The 24,785-nt window shown below is 45.1% G+C and overlaps 1 protein-coding gene across 2 annotated transcripts in view; it reads left to right on the top strand.

The window, feature by feature from the left end:
* Positions 1-548: 548 nt before the first annotated feature.
* SPRED2 (sprouty related EVH1 domain containing 2) overlaps positions 549-24,785 on the top strand; it is a 114,257-nt gene continuing 90,020 nt past the window's right edge. Inside the window, exons 1-3 of one of the 2 annotated variants that reach the window (XM_042981558.1) lie at positions 549-704; positions 2,580-2,660; positions 3,119-3,241. In XM_042981558.1, coding sequence (XP_042837492.1) covers positions 3,216-3,241 — 26 coding nt within the window. In that variant the 5' untranslated portion in view covers positions 549-704; positions 2,580-2,660; positions 3,119-3,215. The other variant, XM_007075341.2, reaches the window with a different exon arrangement.

Raw genomic sequence — 24,785 nt, 5'->3', positions numbered from 1 at the left:
AAACACATCTGAGTTATTCGCCCAATACTGCCATTTATTTTACGGAGCTGCAGGAGTCAGTAATTGATAGGGAGGACCTGCTAGGAACATTTCCATCAAAAAGTCCTTTTGGGTGACAAACAAGGAAGAAGAGAACTGGAAGAATTTCTTTACAGGAACATGACGGACCGTGAGTGAAGGGGGGTGGCATTTGGTAATACAATTGGCTAGAGAGAAGAAAGGGTTCCACCGATCTATTTGCAGTGTGCTGCTTATTAACACACTACCTTCACTGTGTAGCCATTTATTCTTCCCAGCAATCCTACGTTGTGGTATTATCCTGACACTACAGATGCCGAACCCAAAGCTCAGAGAACTGGAATCTGGCATCAGGGTATCCAAGTGGGGACCTGGTGACTCCTGGACTTTAGAATGTTTTCCTTTGCTCCTCTGGCTGCCTGGTCTGCCATCTGGGCCATTCACTGCTATTAGGAGGGAACTGGATTAATGAGTGGTGATGACACCAATTCACTTGCCTACCTGCAGAAATTAATTCATCTCACCTGCCACGTTGCCATTTGGGTACTCTGAAAGTGGAGGGTGGAGCCATAGAGATGCCCATTGGATGCATACTTCTGACATGGACAAATGTCTGTTCCTGGAAGTTCATGAATAACTGAGTGGGATCTCTTTCAGCGCCTCCAGGAGAAAAGCAATGCCCAAAGGTGAGAACTGGATAGATGCCTTAGCCTTATGGGGATTTAGAGAACAATGAGATCCTCCTTTGTTCAGTGCTTTCTCATAGACTGTCAATGGCCCCCAAACCTGAGAAAGACAAGATTGGCCTTGTTAGCCCTGTTTTATAAAGAAACTGAAGAATTGCTAAGTCTTACTCAGGGTTTCAGGGCTGCTAGGAAATAAACAGAACCCAAGCATTCCTCCCGTCTAGTTCTCTTTTCAGCACTACATACCAGCACTCAGCATCAAAGGTGGGTGAACACCAATCCATGTCCACAAAGATCATGGCTGTGATAAGCGTGAACCTAGGGTAAACCACTAGTTTCTCCTTGACTCAAGGTGATACTCTTACTATCTTTGGAACACTTATAGCTCTCCAAATGCATGTATATACCCCTTACGTATACTAACTGTATTTGAGACATATATTTAATCTCTTAATTTGTTCCATGGTTGCTGTTTACTTAAAACCTCTGCATGTTTTCTTGGTACATTCAGGAGGATGGAAAAGTCTACTGTGCTTGAAGAGTAGGAAGGAGCGGGGGCTGTATCTCTTGCTCTCTAGCAAGACGCTCAGAAGCAAATACTGAACAGCTATGTAACTTGTGGGACCCACTGCAAAGTAAAAATATTGACCCCTGTTCCAACACTATAAATAATTTCAAAATTGCAACAGGAGAGGGGTGGCTCAGTTGGTTAAGCATCTGACTTCGGCTCAGGTCAGGATCTCTGGGTTTGTGGGTTTGAGCCCCACATCAGGCTCTGTGCTGACAGCTTGGGAGCCTGGAGCCTGCCTGGGATCCTGTGTCTCCTTCTCTCTCTGCCCTTCCCCCCTCACACTCTGTCTCTCTCTCTCAAAAGTAAATAAACATTAAGAGAAAAAAACCAAAAAACAGCAACAGCGGACACTCAAACTAAGTAAAGATCCCTGTGTAACTGGACAGGTTACATGCCAAGGAAGCCAGTCCTGTCCGTTGCCCAGAAAGTGCTGCTTTGGAGAGTATGGGCCCACCCAGCCCCATGGTCCCAGGACAAGGCAAGAAAAATCATTTAAAGACAAAGGTGTGTGTGTGGGGGGGGATGGATCCAGAAGCTCTCCATCGCCCCATCTGTGCCAAAGCCCACGGGGCTGGTAACCTCTGGCCCAGTAACTACGGCCTTCAAGGGCCTGGGACAAGGGGCATCCTCAACCAACATTAGAGAGGTTTACTAAATAATTTTTAAAATGTATTTGGGCTTACCTTTTAACCCGAGGAAGTCCATCATTTCTACTGAAATGCAAACGTTTCTGGGCTGTGCTGTGTTGGATTTACTTTTTTTTTTTTTTAAATGTACAAATAACGATTCCCCAAAAACGCCCGTTCCGCTAGCAAGACAAAGATCACAAGATTCACATGAAATTGAGAAAAAGGCCTCTGCCATTCAGAACCCCGCAAAAAGCACCTGTGCCGCCCCCACCCTCCTGCTCCACGATTAGGGGTACTTGGTCCTCTGAGCCCGAGCACCCCTCGGCGCCTCCCCTGATCTTCTCGTCTTCGCCCCCGCCCCCCACTATTTTTAATCCAGGGGTTTAGATCGAGGGAGGGAACCAAACTGGAGCCAGATGTGTGCGAGTCCCCGGCTCCCGCCTCCTCCCTATTCTTGGGCATCTTAAAACCCGGAACGTGAGAGAAAAAGGATCCGGAGCTAGACAGACGCCGCACAAACAACTCCGCTCCGCTGCTCCTCCGGGAGTGGAAGCCAGTAGGGAGGGGGAAAGGAAGCCGGGCATGCTCAGTAGGCGGGACAAAGTTTTTTTTTTTTTTTCTCCCTCTTTTTTTTTTTTTTTTTTTTTTTTTTTTTTTTCTTTCGGTCGCAAGTAGGAAGCTTTTTGCACTCCACCACCTCTGGCCGCTGGGAAGACGTCATCGCTTCCGCCCTACTTCCTCCTCCTGTTGGCGGCGGTGAGAATCCAATATGGAGTAAATCGGTAGAGTCGAGAGATGGGGCTCGGACGGGGCGCCCTGCACCGCCTCCCAGGCGCACCTCCCCCGGCTGCCGACCGCTCCCCGGAACCGTGATTGGCCCGGCCCCCGGGGGCGACCCCGGACCGAGCCCCCACCCCCGGCCGGCCCTCCTCTCCTCCTCCTCTCAGCAGTCCCCGCCGCTCCACGGCGCGCTTGTTTTTCTCCTCCTCTCCCCCACCGCCGTCCCCTGCCCAAATCTCTCCCCTTCTGCCCGCAGCCTAGCCCCCAGAGTCCCTCCTGCCTCGCCCGCGGCGCTGCGGCGCTCACTCCTCCGGCAGCCTGCCTTTGCACCCCTTCCCCAAACCTCACCTCGCGCTCCTGTCGCTCAGCTTCCCCTTCTGCCTTCTGCGGCGCCCCCTTCATCTCTTGCGGCTCCCCCTCCCCAACCAAATCAGGCGATCTCCGGAGATGTGAAGAAGGGGGGTGAACGGACAGGAAGATGAAGGGAGCAAAGCTGCCCGCCGCGGGACAGGCGTCTAGGTGAACAGGAAAATGACCGAAGAAACACACCCGGACGAGTAAGTTTGGCCGCGGGGTGGGAAGAGGGTGCCCCGCGGGGGCAGCGTGGGGGCCGGGGCTGAGGACGCAGGCGGGGACGCTGGTTGGGTGAACTTGGCATGGGGTGCAGCGACTCGCTGGCCTGTGGGCTTCGGGATGCGAGATTTCTACCCTTGTTGAAGTGAGGAGGGGGCAAAGACTGCTGCGGGCCGGCGGGGGTGCGTCTTGGGTCGGCCGGCTGGTGGCCGTGGCGGGGGCCAAGGGCGAGCGGGTGACCTCGGGGCGGTCCCCGCTCCTTCTCCGGGGACTCACAAACACCCCCTCCCCCCCGAAATCTTTGGCCGCCGGAGCCCAAGACCTGACACCCCCTCTCCGGCTTCCTGGGGTCGGTGGGTTTTCACTTGGTGACTTTGTGACTCCTGCGCCGCCGCTTGCCCCCTTCCTCCCGGGTCCCTTAGGGAGCCCACTGGGGCCCAGCCTCCGCCATTTCGTTTTCTTGAATCGCTCTCATTTGCATACCACATTTTCATTCATAAAAACACGGCGGAGCGAGGAGAGGACTGGGCGCGGACTGCGCGGGGGTCTGCGTGAGCCCGGATCCCCCGGCGGGTCATCGCGCCGCAGCCGCCCGAGGGGTCCCGCGGCGCGTGTGAGCGTGTGTGCACACGCTTGTGGGCTCGGGACAGGCGCCCCGCGGGGTTCGGGCAGCTCGGGGGCGGATCCGAGTCGTGTGCGGCGGGGGCGGGCGGGAGCGTGCGGGACAACGTGCTGCGGGCGTGTGTGTGTGTGTGTGTGTGTGTGTGTGTGTGTGTGTGTTCGTGTGTGGGTGTGTGTGTGCGTGTGTGTGTGCGCGCGTGCACAGGCATTCGTGCCCGGCCCGCGAGCCCGAGGGGAACAATGCTCGGGACACTCCGCTGGAGGGGCTCCGGGTCTGACCCACCGCCCTCCGCGGGATGGGTGCCTTTTTTTTCCCAGCCGCAGGCCAAGGTGAGGCTCCCTGCAGCCTTGCGGTCGCGAAATCGCGTTTGTCTTTCTCCCACCCCCGTCCAAGGCGTTTCCAATCGCCGGAGAAGCGGAGGCCGGGCTCCTGGGCCCGGCGCCTGAGGTCGTCGGTTTCGGGTCCGAGTGGTCACCGCACGGTGGCTGTTGACGCTGCTCAGTGGCTGTGCCCGCCACCAGCCACTTTTTTTTTTTTTTTTTTGTGAATAAGACGCTCTCCTTTATTGTCACATGATATCCTTCCCCTCCTCCCCTGCACATTCATAAATCCGGAGACTGCCTCGGCTCCTTTCATTCAGAGCTGCCATTAGCCAAGGTAGCAGTGGAGCTGGCTTGGGCGTAAAGAGACTGTTGGCAGCCGTGAGGACGCGCCCTGGGGGGAGGCCCAGAGCTTGTCTTCGGGGAAATAGGGGCTTCGGGTAGCTGCTCTCCGGGGTCTTTTGCCCCTGCAAGCATTGAGAGTGCAGAGAGGGGAAGTGACTCAGGGTTGGATGACGGGGAGGGCTTTGCTTGCAGCAGGTGACAGAATGTTGTGCTCTACTCTTAAGAATCTACTTCACTTTTTTTTTTTTAAATGTCCCTTTATCCTTTGGTGTCTGCTGTTGCCAGGCTGGGCGGGAGGGGGTGTTGAGAGGGTTGGTGTTTGGGAAAGGGAATTTCCTTCCTGTGGTCCCCAGAGATATTTGCAGTAACCCCTGGTTTGCCAGACACCCGCAGCTAGAGAGCATCCCGCCTTGTGTGCCTGTCGCTGCCCTCCCACCACCTATGCCGGTGTTTGTATTTTAGGTATTTTGCTTTGTCTTCATAGACTGTTCTTGAAACGGTAAAATGAAAAAAGTTGCGCTTGTAGGGCTGAAATATGGAGGGGAAGAAATATGCTGCTGGGCCTTCCTCCCTTTGGGACTTGACTAATGAACAAGTATTTTTCTGGGTCTTCGTTTGTCTTTGCACACAAATAGCAGTAGTAGCAGGGAGGGACCATTACCTTGCAACCTCTGGACTTGGGGATTATTGTTGGAGATTGGTTCTACTTGCCCTGCATTGGGTTCCTTGGCTCCATCTCTTGGGAATACTGGCCTGGATTCTCCCTTTTCACCGGAGCATATCAGCTTTGCATCCTACCCCATCTTATATCCAAAGCAAAAGGATTTTGGGTGGAATCACCAGCAAGAAATGACTATCTCTGTTTTCTGCTTTCAGAGCAGCTTAGCATGGAACTGGCTGCCCCCACTGCTGTCAGAAGCCCAGTTAAGACAATGGGTATTTGAGGACAGGTTCTGGTTTCAGTTAGAGAAGCAGAAAGCTGTGGTACCTTAGCCCACTGCAGAAGTGGCCTTCCCGGGATTACTTTTAATGCAATGACCTTGGCCTGAGACATGAAATGTAAGCCTGTAAGAAAACAGGCTTCATGGGCTATAAACTGCCATTTGTGGACACTGTCCATTATATTCTTCAAGTTCTTATGTAATGACCCATCTGAAAAATTCCTTTTAAATGTTAATGCCTGGAAGAAGGTATCTCTCTGGGTTACAGAGCTTTGCTGTGATTGCTTTTTTGTTGTTGTGGGGTTCTGTCTGGAAGCTCCAAGCTAAAATCATTGCTTGATTACAGTAGTCATAGTAGCCTAGGTTTTTGCTAGATTTATTTACCTCTCCCCTGTATGAATTTTGATCTTTTATTTTCTCGTCAAATGGCTTTATGTTTGAGTTCCCGCAGATACCTCTTAGAAGTAGACGAGGAGTGTTAACATATAAAGAGAATTGGTGACCTCAAACTGGAGACTTATGGGAGATATATTTATGCTTTAGGTAAAATAGATTTCTTGATAGTCCATATATATTTGAGGTTTTTTTTAAGTGATACAGATATATAAATGTCACATTTAGCATCACAGTACAATAAAAATCTTGCAAGTGGCAAAATTGTGCCTAATTTTAAAAAATAATAAATGTTTTGTCTTCTAATGCTCCTTTCCATGTGATTTAAAACTCCGCTAGTAAATATATGGTAGTTCAGGAAAGCCTGTCTGCTTTTTGCCGATTGCCCTAAAAAATAGGTTCCATATAGAAAATACTCTGACCACTCTCTGATCCCACTCCATCTAGAAATGCATGTTAAGGTTTATAATTCCACAGACTTTTTTTTTTATAATTCAAAAGTAAAAAGCATCGAAAAACTATTGAAAGTGATCTTTTGTACATAAGAGTGGAAACATTTTTTAAATCCTGTGCATTTTGTCTATCTTTAAAGCATTTGATTATGGCCATGAATGGTTTGGAAATTCATAGACAAAATGAAGAAACCCTTCTCAAGCAAGCTTAACTCAGGAGACATGGGTGCTCTTTAGGTATTTTGTTCCTCTCATAAACTCTTCTCTGAAACACATATCTCACTGAGAATGGACTTGTAGCTTTGTCCTTAGTCCTGTTTTTCCTAATATTGAAAGGTCTCCCCTTAAAAAAAACTTAAATATTTTTGCTGAACCATTTCAAAGAAATTAGACATCAGAACACCTTATGTCTAGATACTTTAGCTTTCCAAAAGATGAGGATGCTCTTCCGAAGCCTCAATACTATCACGCTTTACAAAACTAAGAATCATTCCCTGTTGTCTTTAACATTCAGCCTAATTGAAAAATGTCTTTTACAACTGCCATTTCAGCCAGGTGCCAGTTAAAGATCCTGAGTTAAATGCATTTAATTTATACTTAAGTCTCAAGGCTCAGCCATTTGCTCACTTTCTGATCAAAGGCAAGTTACTTACATATCACCTTGGTTTTATCTGAGTGAATAAAATGAGAGTAAATATTACCAGTCTCATGGAGTTGTGAAAATTAAATGAGATAGCCCATGTAAAGCTTACGGTTCAGCACCAGGCATAAAACAGGTGTTTGGTATTGGCTCTTTGCAGGGCCCTGAGATAGATTTCTTACAGGCTCAGCTTATTAATTTTCACACAACCCTATGAAGGAGCTACTGCATTTAACTGATGAGAAAGCTTAAATAAAGTTGCTTGCCTAAGATAGCAAACATTTTTTTATAGTACTTTACTCATTTATTCTTCCCAGCAATCCCCCCAGTAGATGTGGCATTACTATCCCCATTTATAGATGGGGAAACTGAGGCCGGGAGAAGTTGAGTAACTTGTCCAAGGTCATTATCATTAGTAAGTGAAGGAGCTGGATTGTGACTCTAGCAGCCTGGCTCAGAATGGACTGTTTTTAACCACCATGAGGTACTGTCTGAAAAGAAGACAGGGTGTCCAGCCTTAGTCATTCTGACTTCCGAGCTCACACTGTTTCTGTCAGTCTGTCCCTAATTCTTTGGTATTGGTGACAGTCTGTCATGCCGTAATTTTTTCCACTTCCCTTATCTTCCCTGAAAATGATACAAGGCACATACGGAATTAAAGTGAATTGAGGCTCACATACTGAGCCTGGGTGGCTCACTTGGTTGAGTGTCTGACTCTTGATTTTGGCTCAGGTCATGATCCCAGAATTTTGGGATCGAGCCCTACCTCAAGCTCTGCACTGAATGTGGAACCTGCTTAAGATTCGGTCTCTCAAACTGAGGGTTGATGGGGGGTGGGAGGGAGGGGAGGGTGGGTGATGGGTATTGAGGAGGGCACCTTTTGGGATGAGCACTGGGTGTTGTATGGAGACCAATTTGACAATAAATTTCGTATATTAAAATAAAAAAAAAAAAGATTCGGTCTCTCCCTCTCTCTCAGCTCCTTTCCTCTGCGCGCTCTCTCTCTCTCTCTCTCTGTCTCTCAAAAGTAAATTTAAGTAAACATGGGCTTGAAAATTCTTTGATACACCTTCAGATAATCGTATGAATTCAGAGTTGGTTATTGCTGGACATTAGCTGTACATTTATTGAAATAACGGTTGTGTAAATTAGACCTGGTACGACAAATATTGATCTAGTTTCTTTGCATCAGCCTTAAAAAAGGGATGTTTCAGGGTGCCTGCTTCTCTCAGTCCATTAAGCGTCTGACTTGATCTTGGCTCAGGTCATGATCTCAAGGTTTGTGATATCAAGCCTGCAGTTGGACTCTACGCTGACAGTGCTGAGCTTGCTTGGGATATTCTCTCTCTCTCTCTCTCTCTCTCTCTCTCTCAATAAATAAATAAATAAATAAATAAACAAACTTTTTTTTTTTTTTAGAGGGATGTTTTACTCCACATGAACAGAATCCTTAAATGTTAAAAACATGGAGTTGACTCTGTGGAATTGGAATCTTGGTCCATTCATCAGAAGATCTTGAAAGCAAGACAAAAAAAAAACAAAACAAAACTTGGAAAGACCTTAACAAGCCTGTAAGCCAGGACATTATCATTGTATAAAATTAAGTGCCTACTTTGAGGCCATCCATCTTTCTCTAGGTGGTGGGCTTGGGCTTCTCTCCATCTGCTAGGCTTGTTTCCACAGGGATTTAGCAAGTGCTTCCTCTTTTCTAGCTATGTTTGATCCCCTTTGCTTTCCACTTCCTTTAGCCAAATAAAACATATACAAAGTGAATCAATAGAAATACCAAAACTATTCTGCCTCAACAGTCTGCTTACTCGTGCTCTTTATTCTGAAATTTTCTTTCTTCCTTCCCTTCAACAAGTGAAATTCTGTTCATTCCCCCCCCCCCCCCACCAGTTCTGTGGCCATTCCTTTTATGAAGTCCTCCTAGACTTTCCTCACCCTCCACTCTTCGAGTCAAAACTGAGGACTTTTTAGAGCATTTTTTCCCCACACCATATGGCAGTTATCACCATTTAGCGTTGGGTTCTTAGTAGCTAGATTCTAGGTTCTTAGTAGAATATGAGCTTTTTGGATTCAGGATTACCTCTCAACTGCTTAGTTTTCTAGTTGTTGGCTCAATACTATTGGGCACATTGCTTTGTAAATGTCTGTTGAATTTAAAAAAATGGATTTAATTATTTTAAAATTCTTTGTCCCTACCAACAAATGCAGAATGCAACGATTACAATCATTGTATTTGGTTAACTTGCAGTGTGTATAAGCCCCCTCTGAGAAAATCCATGTTCACAGGTATCCTTTGGCTCATTTTGTGGAAATTGGGTGCAGAACTATCTGGTGGTAGTGGTCTGTGATTGATAACTCAAAACCATTTTGATTCCAGTCACTGTTGGAGGAGTTGGGATGTGGAAGATTTTGAGTGCAATAAGCCGGGGCCTGTGTTTCTGCTTCTGCAGGAAAATCTCTGCAGAAAATCACAATATTAACAATTTGCGGTAGCTGCAGGGTTCTGATGGAGTCTTAACACTTGAAGTTGGAGACGGCCGTGCTGATGAACACCAACGTTGGCATACTTCCTATTTTACTGGACTGAACACAACTACACAATCTAACAGCAAAATCCTCAGAAACTGAACAAGATGATAATAGAGGCAGAGCAGGACTTTTTGGCGTGTGTGGTTATTTTGGCTGGTTTTTAAATAAATTGGGCTCTTGTGTTGTTGTTGTTGTTGGTTTTTCTGAGACGCAGTCATATTGATAAACTCTTGTAAATGTTTCTTTTTAATCAATATTTAAGGCCAGAACACTGATGATTTTTTTTTTTTTAAGACATTTCCTGGGGCTTTCAGTCACTGGAATAGAAGGACTATTTATACTAGTGCACACAGTGCCCTATGGAGCAAAATGCATTTTCTGTGTGCTTGCCCTAAGATGCTTGAAGAATTGTTGCCATGGCTTGACATGTGTCCCATGTCATGGGAAGGAAGTCAGGCCAGGATTTTAGTAAAATACTTGATAGTAACTGGCATAGGATAGGAGTTCACTAAATTAAGTAGCAGCTGTTGTATAACTAATTTCTCAGGTTGTCTTTGTCAGCAGTGTGTTCATCTGTGGCATATCACATACAGGGTAGCAAATTGTGCTTATGTTATTTATGCTACTCTCAAAGGGTAGTTTAATATTTATGTAAAAACAAAATTTCTGCCTTTGCATTCACGTAGAGTGCAGAGGTGAAGAAATGGATCTTGACTTCATCCTAGCATTTTAGAGCTGGAGATTAGAACAAGGGCAGCTTCTAAAATGTATGGCTTTGGCTCCTGTGTGTACTGAAATGATGATTTTTCAAATCTGGTTGTTTTCATTCTTAGATATATTCCCTTTGGTCCATTCCTAAGTGCTTAAATTTAATTATCAGTTTAAGTTTTTTAATTGTCTTTCCTAGTTCATCTGGTAATGACATCTTTGTCTTTTCATTACTTATTTCTCTTATTTCTTTTTCTCCTTGGCGTTGCTTTGGCTCTGGCTTCCAGTATTGATTTTTTCAGATAAGCACTACTTACTTTGTATTTGCCTCCCGCCCTGAGAATGCACAAAGAAGGTTGGCTCATCTGCCCTTCTAGGTGTGGGAATAAGAGCTTATTCACCCTTAGGCCCATAACCTTGCAGAGTGCAGAGCCCTTAGTAGGCTTTCTGCAAACGTTTATTAATTGGTTAAGGCAAATACTCATTAATTGAAACATAATTTTACCTTATATCAAAATATAAAGTAGTATTCTTACTGTACCTACATCTAAAAAGACTTTGAGATTGCCTTTTCAAAACTTCCAGGAGGGGTGGAAGAAATACAGCTTTGGGGCTCACGCCCTGCCTCTGCCTTCTACTGACTGAAGGCTCCTGGCCAGCGCTTTAAGCCAGGAGCCCTGGGTTAATGTAAATGAAGCTCACTCTACTGTCTTATTCATAGGCTGTTAAAAAGTGGAAATGAAATTGTGAAGGTAAAGCATTTTAGCACAGTGCCTAATGAATTGGGAATTCAGTGGGACTTCCTCACCTCTAGTGTCTCACATCATATAGCAAGGTATCCTTTATTTTCAGAATTTACGAGGTAGAGGATATCCATTAACAATATTTTACCTTCACGTTTTTGCGGCAAGAGACAAGATTCTCACTTTATGCCTGTGAGAGCTGAAGTGACCTGCTCAAGGGAGTTGCTAGGAGAATTAGACTCTAGAAGTCATGTTCTGCTTTTTATTTGGCTTTCCAGTGCTGTGCTGGTAGGTCCTTCTAGAGTAGCACTTTGGTTTTGGTGCTGTAATATCAGTGAGGCCCAGCTGACTACTGGCCTTTTTTACTCAGTGATCCTAGCTGGCTATTTCCTGTTTTGTAGTAGCTTGCTTCCTCTCTTACTGTCAGTGCACTTACCTATAGGAGCATCCTTGGCTTTTTTGCCATCCCTGTCTGTGGTCTAGAAATCCATCACCAATGTCGTTCAGATTGTTTCTAAGAGTCAGTAGTCTTCGGATGGGATGGGGGTGGGGGCTGAAGGTTCTTTTAGGAGTAAGTTGGCTTATGACTTGTTTTGTCTACTTGCATGCCATGTTGGTGTTTATGTTTTATATTTTCAGCAAAGAAATGAAGTGAATGCTGGAGCAGAGGTTTCATTTAATCATCAGCATCCCAATAATTTTACTCATTTTTACAGATCTTTTAAAGCTGTGTAAGTGTGAATATAGTTTTAATGTAGTAATTAAATCTTTCTCCTTCACTTAATAGGTTAAATCAAATCTGTGCTTTTTCTTAGGCTCAAAATTCCAAAGCAGGTCTGCTCTGCCAGAGTAGTATTCACTGGCTCAGTGTTACTTTTGGCCCTGAAGGCCTAATGGTTGCCTTCTTATTAATCTGTGTTTAAACGGGTTTCAGATCCGGAGTCTGCTGTTTTTAAACCAGCTTTAAGGCCCTTACCATCCATTTATGCCAAGGGGATTCAGGGACACCAGATTACAGGTATCCATTTTGAGTGTGGTAGACTTTGAACCTAAAGAACTTGACTGTGGAAGATCCTTGGACTCTAATTGCAAAGCCGTGTACAAATTATCTCATTGGGTAAAATAACCAGGGTGGTGAGGCTTGAGGAAAGGGAGTGACCCGGCTGTTGAGCGCCATTCACTTACTGCACCTAATGCACCAGGCACCCGGTCTTCCAGATGGTACCAGAGCTGTGACTCAGGGAGAGTCTCTGTCCTTAGGGAACTTACATTCTAGAGTGCTGGGCACTTTCATATGCCTTAGGGGTGTGAGGACAGCATCATCTTGATGATTGACTGCCAGAGTTGTTTTCTCTTTCCTTCCCCTGCTTCTGCAGGGTTCCTCCTAGAGCTGCAGGCATTGGGATCCCAAATTTGGGGTGGGAGGACCTTGTTATCCAGATCATTAAAGGAGCCACATACCTTTCCCAGAACCCCCCTAACAGATCCTTCAAGTTATTTTTAGGGTGTGTGTGCGCTTTGTGTACACAACACGTGCACTCACACGTGGACGGAATATGTCTGACAGGCAAGGGAAAGATTCAGAGAGGTTAAGTAACTTGTCTGAGGACACAGCAGAATTTGTTATTTTTAGTCCAGGTCCTTTGACTTCAGGTCCCACTTTTGTAGAGTATCCCTTCATAGAGCTTTAGTTTTCTTGTATAAAAAAAATTGTGTGTACAGCTTGATTTATATTCCTGTCGAGCAGTTGAAATTAGAACTCACGTTGGATCCCAAAAACACACCTCAAAACTGAGGTGACATTTCTTTCTTGCATTCCTTTTCAGCTCTGAAGACGGAAGCAGGGCCCACAGAGGTGGCCTTTTCTGTACTGATATAAAGGGTGGAGGCACCTGGGTGGCTCAGTCAGTTAAGCGCCTGACTCTTCATTTCGGCTCAGGTCATGGTTTCATGGTTTGTGAGTTCAAGACCCACGCTGTCAGTGCAGAGCCTGCTTGCTTGGGATTCTCTGTCTCCCTCTCTCTCTCTGCCCCTTCCCTGCTCATTTGTCTCTCTCTCTCTCTCTCACTCTCATTCTCAAAATAAATAAATAAGCAAATAAACAAAAAGGGAAACTATAGGTACCTCTTTGGGAAAGACAACTAGCCACCTTATCCTTGGAAGTCCCTATGAGCAGAATGGATAACCATGCACAGTGTTCTCCTGAACCTGTGGTTTAGCCTCGCTATTTTGAGAGGAGGACCAAACATGAACTTGCATTGGGAATCTTGCAAGATGAGGCATCTGATTTAGTAAGGCCTCAGATTCTGCATTTTTAATGGACTTCCACATGCTGCTGGTGCTCTTGCATCATGGACCCCACTTTATGAGTAGCAAGGGCCTATCTGTGCTTGTGATGATAATAAGCTCACAGCTGCCAGGTTTGTGTCTTCAAAGGCGACTTCACATACTTGGCATTCGTTGAAGAAGCTCATTGGACAAGATGGTGCTGCTTATTCACAGAGAGATTATCAAGCAGCCACTTCCCCATCCCTGGCAGGGTTTCCGGCTTTAAGATCCAGCTTGATTTCAGATGGGCTTGTACTGGAAGAATTTTTTTCTTACGGCTTAAAAAAAGTTCTTGGTGAATGCCAGGAGGCCAAACAGATCCGTCACTTAAAAGAAATACGGAGCCCTTAACACGTTGTGTGTAATGTCTGGGGTCAGCTGGCATGCGGCACCTTCCAGGACAAATCCGTCTTGTATGGAAAGCCTGCTGCTCCAGGGCGCGCTCAGCCCTAGAAGAAATCACAGGAAGTAATTAAACAGAGAAGGTCAGAGAAAGAGGAAGTGGTTGTGTTGTTTCTGATGCGAATAGCATTGTTGTTCCTAGGGATCCAGATGCTGGTATTTAAGTCTTCTGGAATGTGACTGCTTGGGGATTTGATTGTATTTAAATTGCAGCCCTTTTAGTTTATTCTTTTAGACAGCAATCTAGTTAGGAAATGAATTGCTTTTAGGTCTTATCAGGAATACCCACGTGCCTAGGCAGAAGTTTTAAGCAGGGAGTTGCTTAGAGCTTGGCAAATTGCACCTAAATGAAATGAATGTCAAGACTATTAGAGGTTAATTTTAGGTGTCTGGAGTTGTCCTTAATTCTCCTGATTAAACACTTTAACATAATAGTTTCCTTAATTGGAATAATGATGGAATATTAGCATGCATATTAAACCATTTACCCAAATTTGAATAGGGTTAAAATGCAAATTATCCATCACTTGTCAGTGCTTACTCTTTAGAGATGATTCCTGGTGAGAGATGGGGAAGAGACTGGAATGTGAATCCACTTTGAGGCAGCATTGCTAGGAGAGCCAAGAATAGGCCAGAGGATGGAGGTGAGAGACCCTTTGTTCCCCCAAAACAGAAGTACTAGAAACCCCAGCACTGATGATGGTAATAACTGCAACACGGAGGCAGATGCAGTGGGAAATCTGAAAGGAGCGGACTGTAGATCTTCTCGTTGTATCTTCCTTAGCCTGTCATATTTTTCGTAGACAGGAGGGACATAGGAGACTAAAGATCTTCCCCTTCCTCCAGCATTTAGACACCCCATCTGAAGTCCTGATCTGATGCCACCACCCAGCAGTTCCCAAACGAGTGGCTGAGAACCCATAAGCACTCTAGGTGTCTGTGATCCAAATATATAATGTCACCCATTTTTATCTGTTCCTCTCTTTCAGTGTACATAGCTGCATTTATAGAATAATAAAACACAGCCTCATCAAAATACAACACAATTCACGGTGAATGTTTGTTGAATATTTTTCTCAACTCACAGATACTAACAAATACAACTGTAATCCCTGGGGAGGGGAGCTGGTCCTTGAATTTTCTCCCTTTGAGTCTTTATGCTTAGAAAATTGGGAATCCTTGTGGCCCTCATTCTGGATGTAAGAATGTAAGTGTGGTCATTCTGTAGAGGACTCATACGTGAGAGGGTTTGTTCCCACTCCAGGGTAGATTGGTTGGAAGGTCTGAGGAAGGTAGGGGCCAAGTTTAGTTGGACGAGGACAAGTTGGAAATGAGTCAGGACATCTCCCCTAGAGCCTTGGCATGATGTGGGGTCTTCTGATTCTCTTCCAGTTCTTGCCCCTTTTTGTTCCCACAGTCAGCGTTATCCAACCTGTGCTGTGCAGATCTCAGATGGATACCGAGCAGCAAAGAAGATGGGTACTGTGTTACCGTACGCATAAAGCTCTGGGAGTCCAGAAACTTAGGTTCCCATTCCTTCTTTGCCATTAACCTCCTATGCGACCTGAGTTGTCGATCTTCTCTGGACTCTGCTTTCTCATCTCTAAAATAAAGGGTTTGTATAACATGACAATATTGAAGGACTCTTCTAGTTCCAGATACTGCAGGGAGAGTTAATGTTAAAAAAACGTATTCATATTTATTTGTAAGCATAATATTCTTTTTTTGTTTTGTTGAAGCATAGCTGATGCACAATGTCACATTAGTTTCAGGGATACAGCATAGGGATTCAACAACTCTATACCTTACGCTGTGCTCACCAAAGGGCAGCTACCATCTGTCACCATACAATGCCATTACACTACCATTGACCGTATTCCCTATGCTGTACCTTTCACCCTGTGATTTATTTACTCATTCCTTAACTGGAAGCCTGTACCTCTCCCTCCGCTTCACCCATTTGCCCATCCCCCTCCCCTCACCACCGGTTTGTTCCCTGTATTTATGGGTCTATTTCTGCTTTGTTTATTTTGTTTTTTAGATTCTACATACGAGTGAAATCTTTGGTATTTGTCTTTCTCTGACTTATTTCACTTAGCATAATACCCTGAGGTCTAACCAGGGTGTTGCAAATGGCCACAGCTCCTTTTCATGGCTGAGGAATATCTCCTGCTGTGAGGATATGCACGTGCCACACCTTTATCCATTCATCTATTGATGGACACTTGAGTTGCTTCCCTAGCTTAGCAATTTTAATAATACTGCAATGAATGTAGGGGTGTATATATCTTTTGGAATTAGAGTTTTGTTTTCTTTGGGTAAATACCCAGTAGTGGAATTACTAGATTGTATGGTATTTCAATTTCTAATTTTTGAGGAGCCCCTATACTGTTTGCCACAATGGTTGCACCAGTTTACATTCCTACCAACAGCACAAGTGTTCCTTTTTTTCCGCATCCTCGTCAACATTTGTTATTTCTTGTCTTTTTGAAACTAGCCATTCTGACAGGTGTGAGGCCATATCTTACTGTGATTTTGACTTGCCTGGTGATGAGTGATGTTGAGCATCGTTTCATGTGTTTGTTGGCATAATATTCTTTTTTAAAACAGAAAAATACCAGGCAGAATGTAAGTACTTTTGGCTGCACCAGTCAGGGAAGAGTTCACTTTTAACAGGAAGGGACTTGAATTTTACAGGACTCAGGTAAGGATGGTGGTGGTATTTTGTGGGGAGGCACAGGTCAAGCCATATAGGGAGGAAGCATCTCTTGTCCAAAGGTTTCTTCCATAGGCAGGAAACTCCTCTTTTAGGTTTATGCTGGGGGAGCTCAGAGAAAGAGCTGGTTGACTTCGCTGAGGCTAACTTTGGGAGGCTATTGAGTGCCAAGCTAACGAAGTGGTTATTTGAACATTTGTTCTTTAGGTAGGACAAAGCTGTTTAAGGTTTTGAAGCAAAGAGATGATGAAGTGGTAGGTTGGTAAATTCAAATTAGTCAAACTAGTTAGAGGGTGCAGACTAGGCTGGAGTCAAAGAGGCTGCTAATAATTGTTGCTCTACCATACCTGGGCAGGACTTTTCTCTCTGGCCTTAATTAAATGCAGAGGCATTGCTGCAGAAAGCTTTGTTCCAAGGAGGGTGTCGTTATGTTTATTGGAGGAAGGTCAAGTGGGCTGTGAAATTGAGAACAAAATTAACCAACTTACTTTGTAGATCAAGTCTACAACTTGGGAATAACCCAAGCGAGTTTTTTTGTTTTTGTTTTTAGTATTGTTACTTCTGCAGAAACACAGCACTGATCTGTTAAAATTGCCCTGGTGAAAGTGGAGGATACATTGCCCTTTCTCAACAGAGTGAAATGGTTGCAATTAGACCATTAAATTATAGAACTGGAGAGGATCTTAAGAAAATACCATCTCAGCTATCTTCTTTTACACGTAAATTGCAGTCTGGAGAGGTCGAATGAGTATCCTGGGGTCACACAGCTAGTTGGTGGTTTGGGATATGTCCGTGAGCAGATGTCATCTGGCCTTGGTTTCAGTCCTGTTTGGGGCGCTATGTTAAATATTCATGACAATTGCTGCCCTCAAGTTGTGGAACCTTGGAGAGACAGGAAAAAGATGGTGGAAACAGTCAGTTCAGGTAAACATGGTCCGTGTAGATGGTGAACCATCAGGACAGAACAGATCGCTAGCTTTGGTCTGCTCCCGTGCAGTAGGTTGCAGTACTTGAGCTTGCCAAATGCTGTCCCTGTGTGGCTCGCTTGCAGATGGCAGGTAGGGGTCCTGAGGTCTGGCTTCCACGTGTTGTGTTTCAGGGACAAAAGGGCAGGGAGTAGAGACAGAAGAGGGCCTCTTTTAGCTCACCATTCTGCGAGAGAAGAGATGAGCCCTTAGATGAAAAGTTGAAATACATGTGATGGTCAAAGGTTTTTGCACCTGGGCACCGGCAAAAAAGTTGATGAAACATTACCCCTGCTTGTTTTTTCTTCCCAGCGCCAGTGCCTCTGTTCGCCCCATGTGTTTGCTTTTGATGTTAACTGCCAAGGCAGTGTGGTCATAGACAGCAGGAAGTAATATTTGATACGCAGGTCTCGTGGGGTGGGGGTAGGTAGATGCCAGGATGGGAAGGGTGGCGGTTTTGGCACATTCGTGTGAGAACGTGGCATGCTTCTCAGCCAGCAGGTGTTGTTGCAGCTAAGAAAGGAAGGGAAGAGTTGATCACCTGGTCATATAAGAGCATGTTTTATGGTAGCTTTTTACTCTAAGTTTTTCTAAGGTCTCTGCCGCATGAGTTGAACCCAGATAAAGTTGGGATTATCCTTTGTACCAAACACAGCTAGTGGTGTGGCCAAGGGCATTTAGAAACCTAGGCTTGGAGAGGAACGAAATAAATCTCCAGACCAAGACACAATCCCCAAGAACCAAAGGTCCAGCGGCCAGGCTGGGAGGACTTACCCTATTCTGCCAGGGTGAGACCTGATCCGCTCCCCATTCTGGCTTTGAAACTACAGTTTTCAGTCAGGACTCCCCCTGGGATAACAAGATTCACACTGCTTGTGTAGGATAGGAAACTTGTATTTTTAAAAATTTCTTTCTCTTGGGCTTCTGTCCACCCCTCCCTTTTGTTTCTTCTTGTTCATCCCCTTCAGCCAGGCATTCTTCTCACTTATAAAGGGTCCCTTGTAAGCCTAAAGATTCCAGTGTGGAGTTTTCAGACTCCTTCTTCCAGTGCTTCTGGATCATCCAAATGATGCGGATCTTTTGGTCGTAAATGATGGATTCCCCCTTCCACATTCCTCGTGTTCCACAACGAACAGCACAACAGTGACCAGGAGAATTAGACAGGTGTGGTCCACCCACCGCCCCTGGCACGCTCCCTAAAACAGAACCCCCCCCCCCCCCCCAGCAAATGTTCTGATTCTCAGTATCACAAGAGACTCCAAGGTGGAGCATGTCTGGGGGTGGTTTGGGATGCTGTTGAGGATGCAGTGCCCTTCCTACTTTCTAGTCCTATCTGTTTCATCCCCAGATGAATTGAATTAGAATTTCATCTCCACCCTGTGTGTCATTGTTGAAATAAACCTCGGAGAGTCTAATGTGTTTTACACTACAGGATTGGGAAGAGGGGAATGGCCAGCCAAACCTCTGTAGGGTTGTAACCAACCAAGTTGGTATCGACTAGGGAGAATCTCCTCTTCTTAAAGATCCTGAGTGACAGATGTTAACTAGACTTATTGTGGTGATCATTTCACAGTAGACATAAATATCGAATCATGTGCACCTGAACCTAACATAATGTTATGTGTCAATTATATTTAAAAAAAAAAAAAAAGACTCTCCCACCCAGTCTGTCACTACCATTAATTTATCTGCCATTTGGAGTAGTCTGCCATTTTGGAAGGTATTCAGAAGGCAAGACACATCCATACCAGCGAACAGGAATATTCTGAGGAATGTTTCTCCTTCTTTTCTTGCCCTTTCCTCTTGGTTCCATCTCATTTAAGTTGGATAACAAATAATTGCTAAGGGAAGACGATACCAAATTGATGTTACATGTGAGGTGAGATCATAAGAGACAAGAAATAAATTCTGATTGTTGATCCAAGAGCTCTTTTATTTAACAAAAAAAATTCTAAAGCATATGAAAAGATCACCTACAGCTGTCCAATATTATGACTGTTTTTTATTATTTTTAAAAAAGGTTTTGCCGAAACTTTGAAAGACCTATTAACTTGGTGATGTAACCCAGATGCCTTTAGGATACAAAGTGATCTATTTTAATAGTTGAAGTGGTAAATATAAGTTTTGTTTTGTTTTTTCTTTGGTGGAGTGGAACCAGTTATTGTTGCAGGGAACAAGTTCTCGCATTTGATTTTTGACAAACCTTTGTTAACGTGGGACTGGTATTTGCTCAAATTTAAAGGAAAACAGAATTATAGAATCATATGCTTTTACCTAGAAATGAAAATACATTGACTTAAAACAGATGTCTCGCACAAAAACCGATGCCATGTTTTAAAATTGTAGCTTGTCACCCAGAAGTAGGAGAAAATGTGAAGCGCAGACGCTTAAAAATGGGACACAGTCTTGCACAACATTGTAAATGTACTTAGTGCCACTGAACCATACACTTAAAAATGGTTAAAATGGTAAATTTTATGTGATGCTTATTTTGCCACAGTTAAAAAATTAAACCAAAAAAATGGGACCAGGGTCAACTTAATGACTTAATAAGAGCTCAGAGACTTCTTTCCAGAAAAATATCAGGTGAGCACAACTTTCTGGGCCTGATGTTTTCTGAATCTCCTATGTAGAATCCTCATTTGTAGGTTTCTAGTTTCCTGTTGATCCCTAAGTCCTCTACCATCCCCTCTTCTGTTCCTCCCCTCAAAAAAGTTCCCTTCACAGAAGCCTGAGGCAGATGAACTTGGGATTACTCCAGTGACACTCCTAAAGGTTCCTGCAGTTGACTGAGTATGTGCATTTCTTTCTGTACTAACGTGTCTTGACAAGGGGTTGGAACCTCCTAGAAAGTGCTAAAGGTCCCAACAGCTTTGCTGTAGAGCTAACAGCACAGCTGGTCTTCATTGTGGGTGGTGTGGCGTTGAACCCTTCCCAGCCAGGGAGACCAGGGTTGAGGGTCAGCTCATTCAATAGTGACCAACCAATTTGGCCTTGGGCAAGCACTTCACATCCCGTGAGCCTCAGTATTTCTCAAGTAGAGCAAGAATGCTAATTCGGAGGTTGGGACAGCCGTGTGGGATAATAATGCAAAAGAATGTGCTAACACACATGTAAAGATCAAGCAAGTCGGCCCTTCCTCCTTTCCCCTATTTGGAGACCAGCAGATTGCTAAATTGGCAGGTGAAATTAAGAATCACTTAATTCAAACAAACGTGTGAGAACAAATTTGTGCTGTAGCGCATAAGAAAACAATCTGCTCCTTGAAAACGTTAGGCCCTTTTTTGGGGTTTTTAAGACTAGATGTTTCTCTTTAAGTAGTTTTACTAGTAGCATGTTGGTGTAAATTGGATCGTTAGCCTTTCTGAGGCAGCATACCCCTACAGTGGGAATACTGGCCACTTTTTATATAACTTGTGTGGATTTTTCAATAAATTACACACGAACTCTTACCAACAAGTGCTCATTCTTGATTGTTGAAAATTTATGCTCATTCATAAACTGTTTATGGATTTGACACTTGCTGGCCTTGGGAATACTCAAGTCACCACATTACCACATTTGATACTTAATTTGGTAATCTCTGTGTCCGGTAGGAAAAAACAAATCTTGTAGTGAGCTGCGGTGATAAGCGTTTGAGGATAACGTTTTTCATGGTCGAGGGCACAGTTGCCCATAGGAAAGCACCCCGCACTCCTCCCCCTCCCAGGACTGAAACACAGGATCTGAAGATCTTACCAATTCAGGGAGCTAAGAAGCATGCCCTGTTCTACTGCGCTGGATGGCCCTTCAGTCCTTGCTTGGACACTTCTGCGATAAGGAGCCCCCGTGCCCGGTGACTTGGGCACACAGCTCTGATTGTCGGCAAGCTCCTCTGTGAAACCACTGTCCTCCTCAGCAGCAACAACTAGTTCTCTTGTTCTGACCAGCCTGCTGATACGTGAAGGCAGTGCTTGCTCTCTTCCGCTGGCCAAGCATCATCCCAGGCTCCTTATCAGGGGTCAGGTTCAACCGGGTCTCTCATAAAGTGGGGGCCCAGAATTGGAGGTGCTTTTCCAGATGCAGCAGACTCTTAAACATTGTGATAGTTGCCTCTCTTCATGCAGTCTAGGGTGGCTGGAGGTCGGTATAAGGGCACCAGACCGTTTGCATCAAAAATGCTGGCTGCTTCATGCTGAGCCTTCACCCTTGATTTTCCTTTTCACGGATCTGTTGGTCACCCTCAGCTGCTGTGGGCTTTAGAAGAGTAGACCTCCCTCCCTGTGACAGGGCCAAAAGGAGGCCCTCCTTGTGCCAGCCTGAGCATGCAGGCATCCTGTTGGCTCTTGGTGTACCGGGCACAGATGGGGAGGGCACTCGTTCCTTTTCCAAAGGAGCTCTCCACTTCTAGGTACAGTACTCTTGTCTTTTGTATTCCCTGGATGGGATTCTTTGGTAGGGGTGCAGAAGGCCAGGCAAGAAGGTGAGGGAGGTGCTAATAGCATTGAAATTGTTGTTTCTCAGAGCTGGTCCTGGACCACCTACTCAGAGTCAGTAGTCAGCAGGGCTAGTTAAAAATACACACCTCTGCAGCCCACGCAGATATCCTGGACCAGCCTCTCTGGGGTGTGGCCCAGGGAATCTGCATTTTTGAAAAGCTCCCCCAGGTGATGCCTCTGACTGCAAGCCAGGAGATCCACTTCCTAAATTGTAATTCCATCTTTGATGTTCATTTTCATAAACGTCCGACTACTGAGTACTCAGGAATCTTAAAGGCCACCTTTGAGCCTTAGTCCAGCCACCACTCAGTGCTTTTAATAGTTCCTGAGTATGTATTTACACAATCTGCATTTTATGAAGCCCATAAAGGCACATTTACCCAACAAGTCACCAGCGCTCCAAAGGTCAGTTTTCCTCGACTTGTATGAAAGGCTCTTAACTCAAAGTCAATTAACACCAAGATAGACGCCAATTAAGGCAAGGAAGTGAGCTGTTCAGGCCAACATTCCGACCGCAACTTTGTCCCTTGTTGTTGCTTAGTTTTACAAGTCCCTTCACGCCAGTTACTTCACATAACCTGTACATGTGTGGCCCATTACTGCATACAGGTAAATGTGCCATTTGTCACGTCATCATGCGGGAGTGCTGTCTAAAAGCATGTAATTTAAGCAACTATGGAATGATGCCATGTTAGCACTTTTGCCACCGACCGAATTGCCCTCCCCAATGCCAGCAGCGGGGATATCAGGAATGCTGGGGAAGAAGGGCAGGGCCTCCTGGGCTCCTTCAGTGTTGCTTTCACAGCCTCCTGTTGAATGAGTCTTGCCTAAGTCCAGAGCCGGGATTTCCTCGTTTACGGAGAGCAGTTCCTCAAAAGAATTACAGGAAGATTAATTGAGATAACGTGGATCACATGCTCAGCACAGTGCCTGGTACGTGGAAAGCAGACCATTTAAAAATGGGTATCTCCTACAGCTGCTGCTGCTGCTGTGGCTGCTGCTGATGACAGAAATTGAAAGCCCTGAGAGAGAACTAACCCTTTAAGTTAGCAGTTACACTAGGTCAAGAGCCTCAGTTGCTAGGTTTTCCACAGTGAAGGCGCAGTGAAGCCTCAGGTCCTCCCGCAGCGGTCCGGACCCTGCCCGGTCCCCATCCAGACTCCAGCTGGGCACCCTGCACTGAGAACCATTCCTCAAAGGAAAGGTATGGAAGTGCAACAGCCTCCTTCTGGTTTCTCTGTAGACTCTGTGTGTGATGTCTCTCAACCTAACTTCATACCTATAAAAGCCTCATCCTTAGGGGAAAAAAAGCTAGGTCCTCTTTTGATTTGGGAACCAGTTTGGGTTAGGTGAAGAACTGGGATGCTGAGTACAAGCAGTGACATGAAAAGAGACTCTGCCTGAGAAGGTATAATCAAGTGTCACCAGCATGCTAAAGACCCCCATGGGGCGCTTGGGTGGCTCAGTCGGTTGAGCGACTGACCTCAGCTCAGGGCATGATCTCACGGTTTGTGACTTCGAGCCCCGCGTCGGGCTCTGTGCTGACAGCTCAGAGCCTGGAGCCTGCTTCGGATTCTGTGTCTCCGTCTCTCTCTGTCCCTCCCCTGCCCATGCTCTGTCTCTGTCTCAGAAATAAACAAACATAAAAAAAAAAATTAAAAAAAAAAAAGACCCCAACATGGGCAGGGAGGAGGGGCAGCCCAGTACAGTCTGTTTACAGATTCTCTGGCATCAGCACATGAGTTATGTCATTACTTTTTCACACTTAAAACTGTTACTAGTCTTCATCAGGAAACAAAATTCCCATTACTAGAAGTGAGGCTGTTAAGTGAGGGCGTTTATTTTTTTTTTAATGGTGTCCAAGGTGCAAATTGCTAAGAGCTGTGTTAGAGGATGGCAGGAGTGGCTTCTTGGTAGAAACCAAAGGATTTAGACCAGCGCTGTCCAGTAGAACTATAATGTGAGTCATGTAAGTAATTTTAGGTGTTCTAGTAGCAGTGTTTTTTTTAAAGTAAATACAAACAGGTGAAATTAATTTTAATTTTATTTAATCCAATACATCTAAAAATTATTAGTGAGGGGGCACCTGGGTGGCTCAGTCAGTTGAGCATCTGACTCTTGATTTTGGCTCTGGTCATGATCCCAGGGTTGTAGTATTGAGCCCCATGTGGGGCTCTGCACTGTGTGGAACCTCCTTGAGAGTCGTCCTTTCTTCCTTTCTTTTTTTGTAATTTTTAATTTTTTTTTAATATTTATTTTTGAGAGTGAGAGAGCACGAGCTGGGAAGGGGCAGAGAGAGAGAGAGAGGGAGACACAGAATCTGAAGCAGGCTCCAGGCTCTGAGCTGTCAGCACAGAGTCCCATGCGGCGCTCAAACCCACGAATCGTGAGATCATGCCTTGACCCTAAGTCGGACGCTTAGCCAGCTGAGCCACCCACACACCCCTACTCGAGATTCTTTCTACCTCTTCCCCTCCCCTGCTCTCACCCTGGCACGCACGCACGCATGCACTCTCTCTCACTCTTCTAAATAAATAAACTTAAAAAAATTATTAATGAACTATTCTGCATTTTTTTTCCATCACAGTTTTGAAACGCAGTGTTTTACACTTGTATCCCATCTCATTCGGACAGCTGTATTGCAGGTGTTCAGTGGGCATATGTGGCTCCTGCCTGTTGTATTAGGTAGCGCATCTCTAGACTAAAGCAGACCTGGGTGTGAACTTCACCCTGCTGCTCCACTAGGGATAAATTACCTGTACCTTTCAAAGCCTCAGATGTAAAATAGGGACCACAATACCTACTTTCCTAGGCTGTTTGAAGTTTTAGTTCACACGATGTATGTACATAAATTGATGGATCCATGAAGAAGTGCTCCGTAAATGTCCTCTATGAATTTTGAGATATCCACTGTTGATCGTGTAGGGTGTGATAAAG

The sequence above is a fragment of the Panthera tigris genome, chromosome A3, assembly GCF_018350195.1.
Source record: "Panthera tigris isolate Pti1 chromosome A3, P.tigris_Pti1_mat1.1, whole genome shotgun sequence".
Lineage (NCBI taxonomy): Eukaryota > Metazoa > Chordata > Mammalia > Carnivora > Felidae > Panthera > Panthera tigris.
This window is presented reverse-complemented; position numbering and strand designations above follow the sequence as displayed.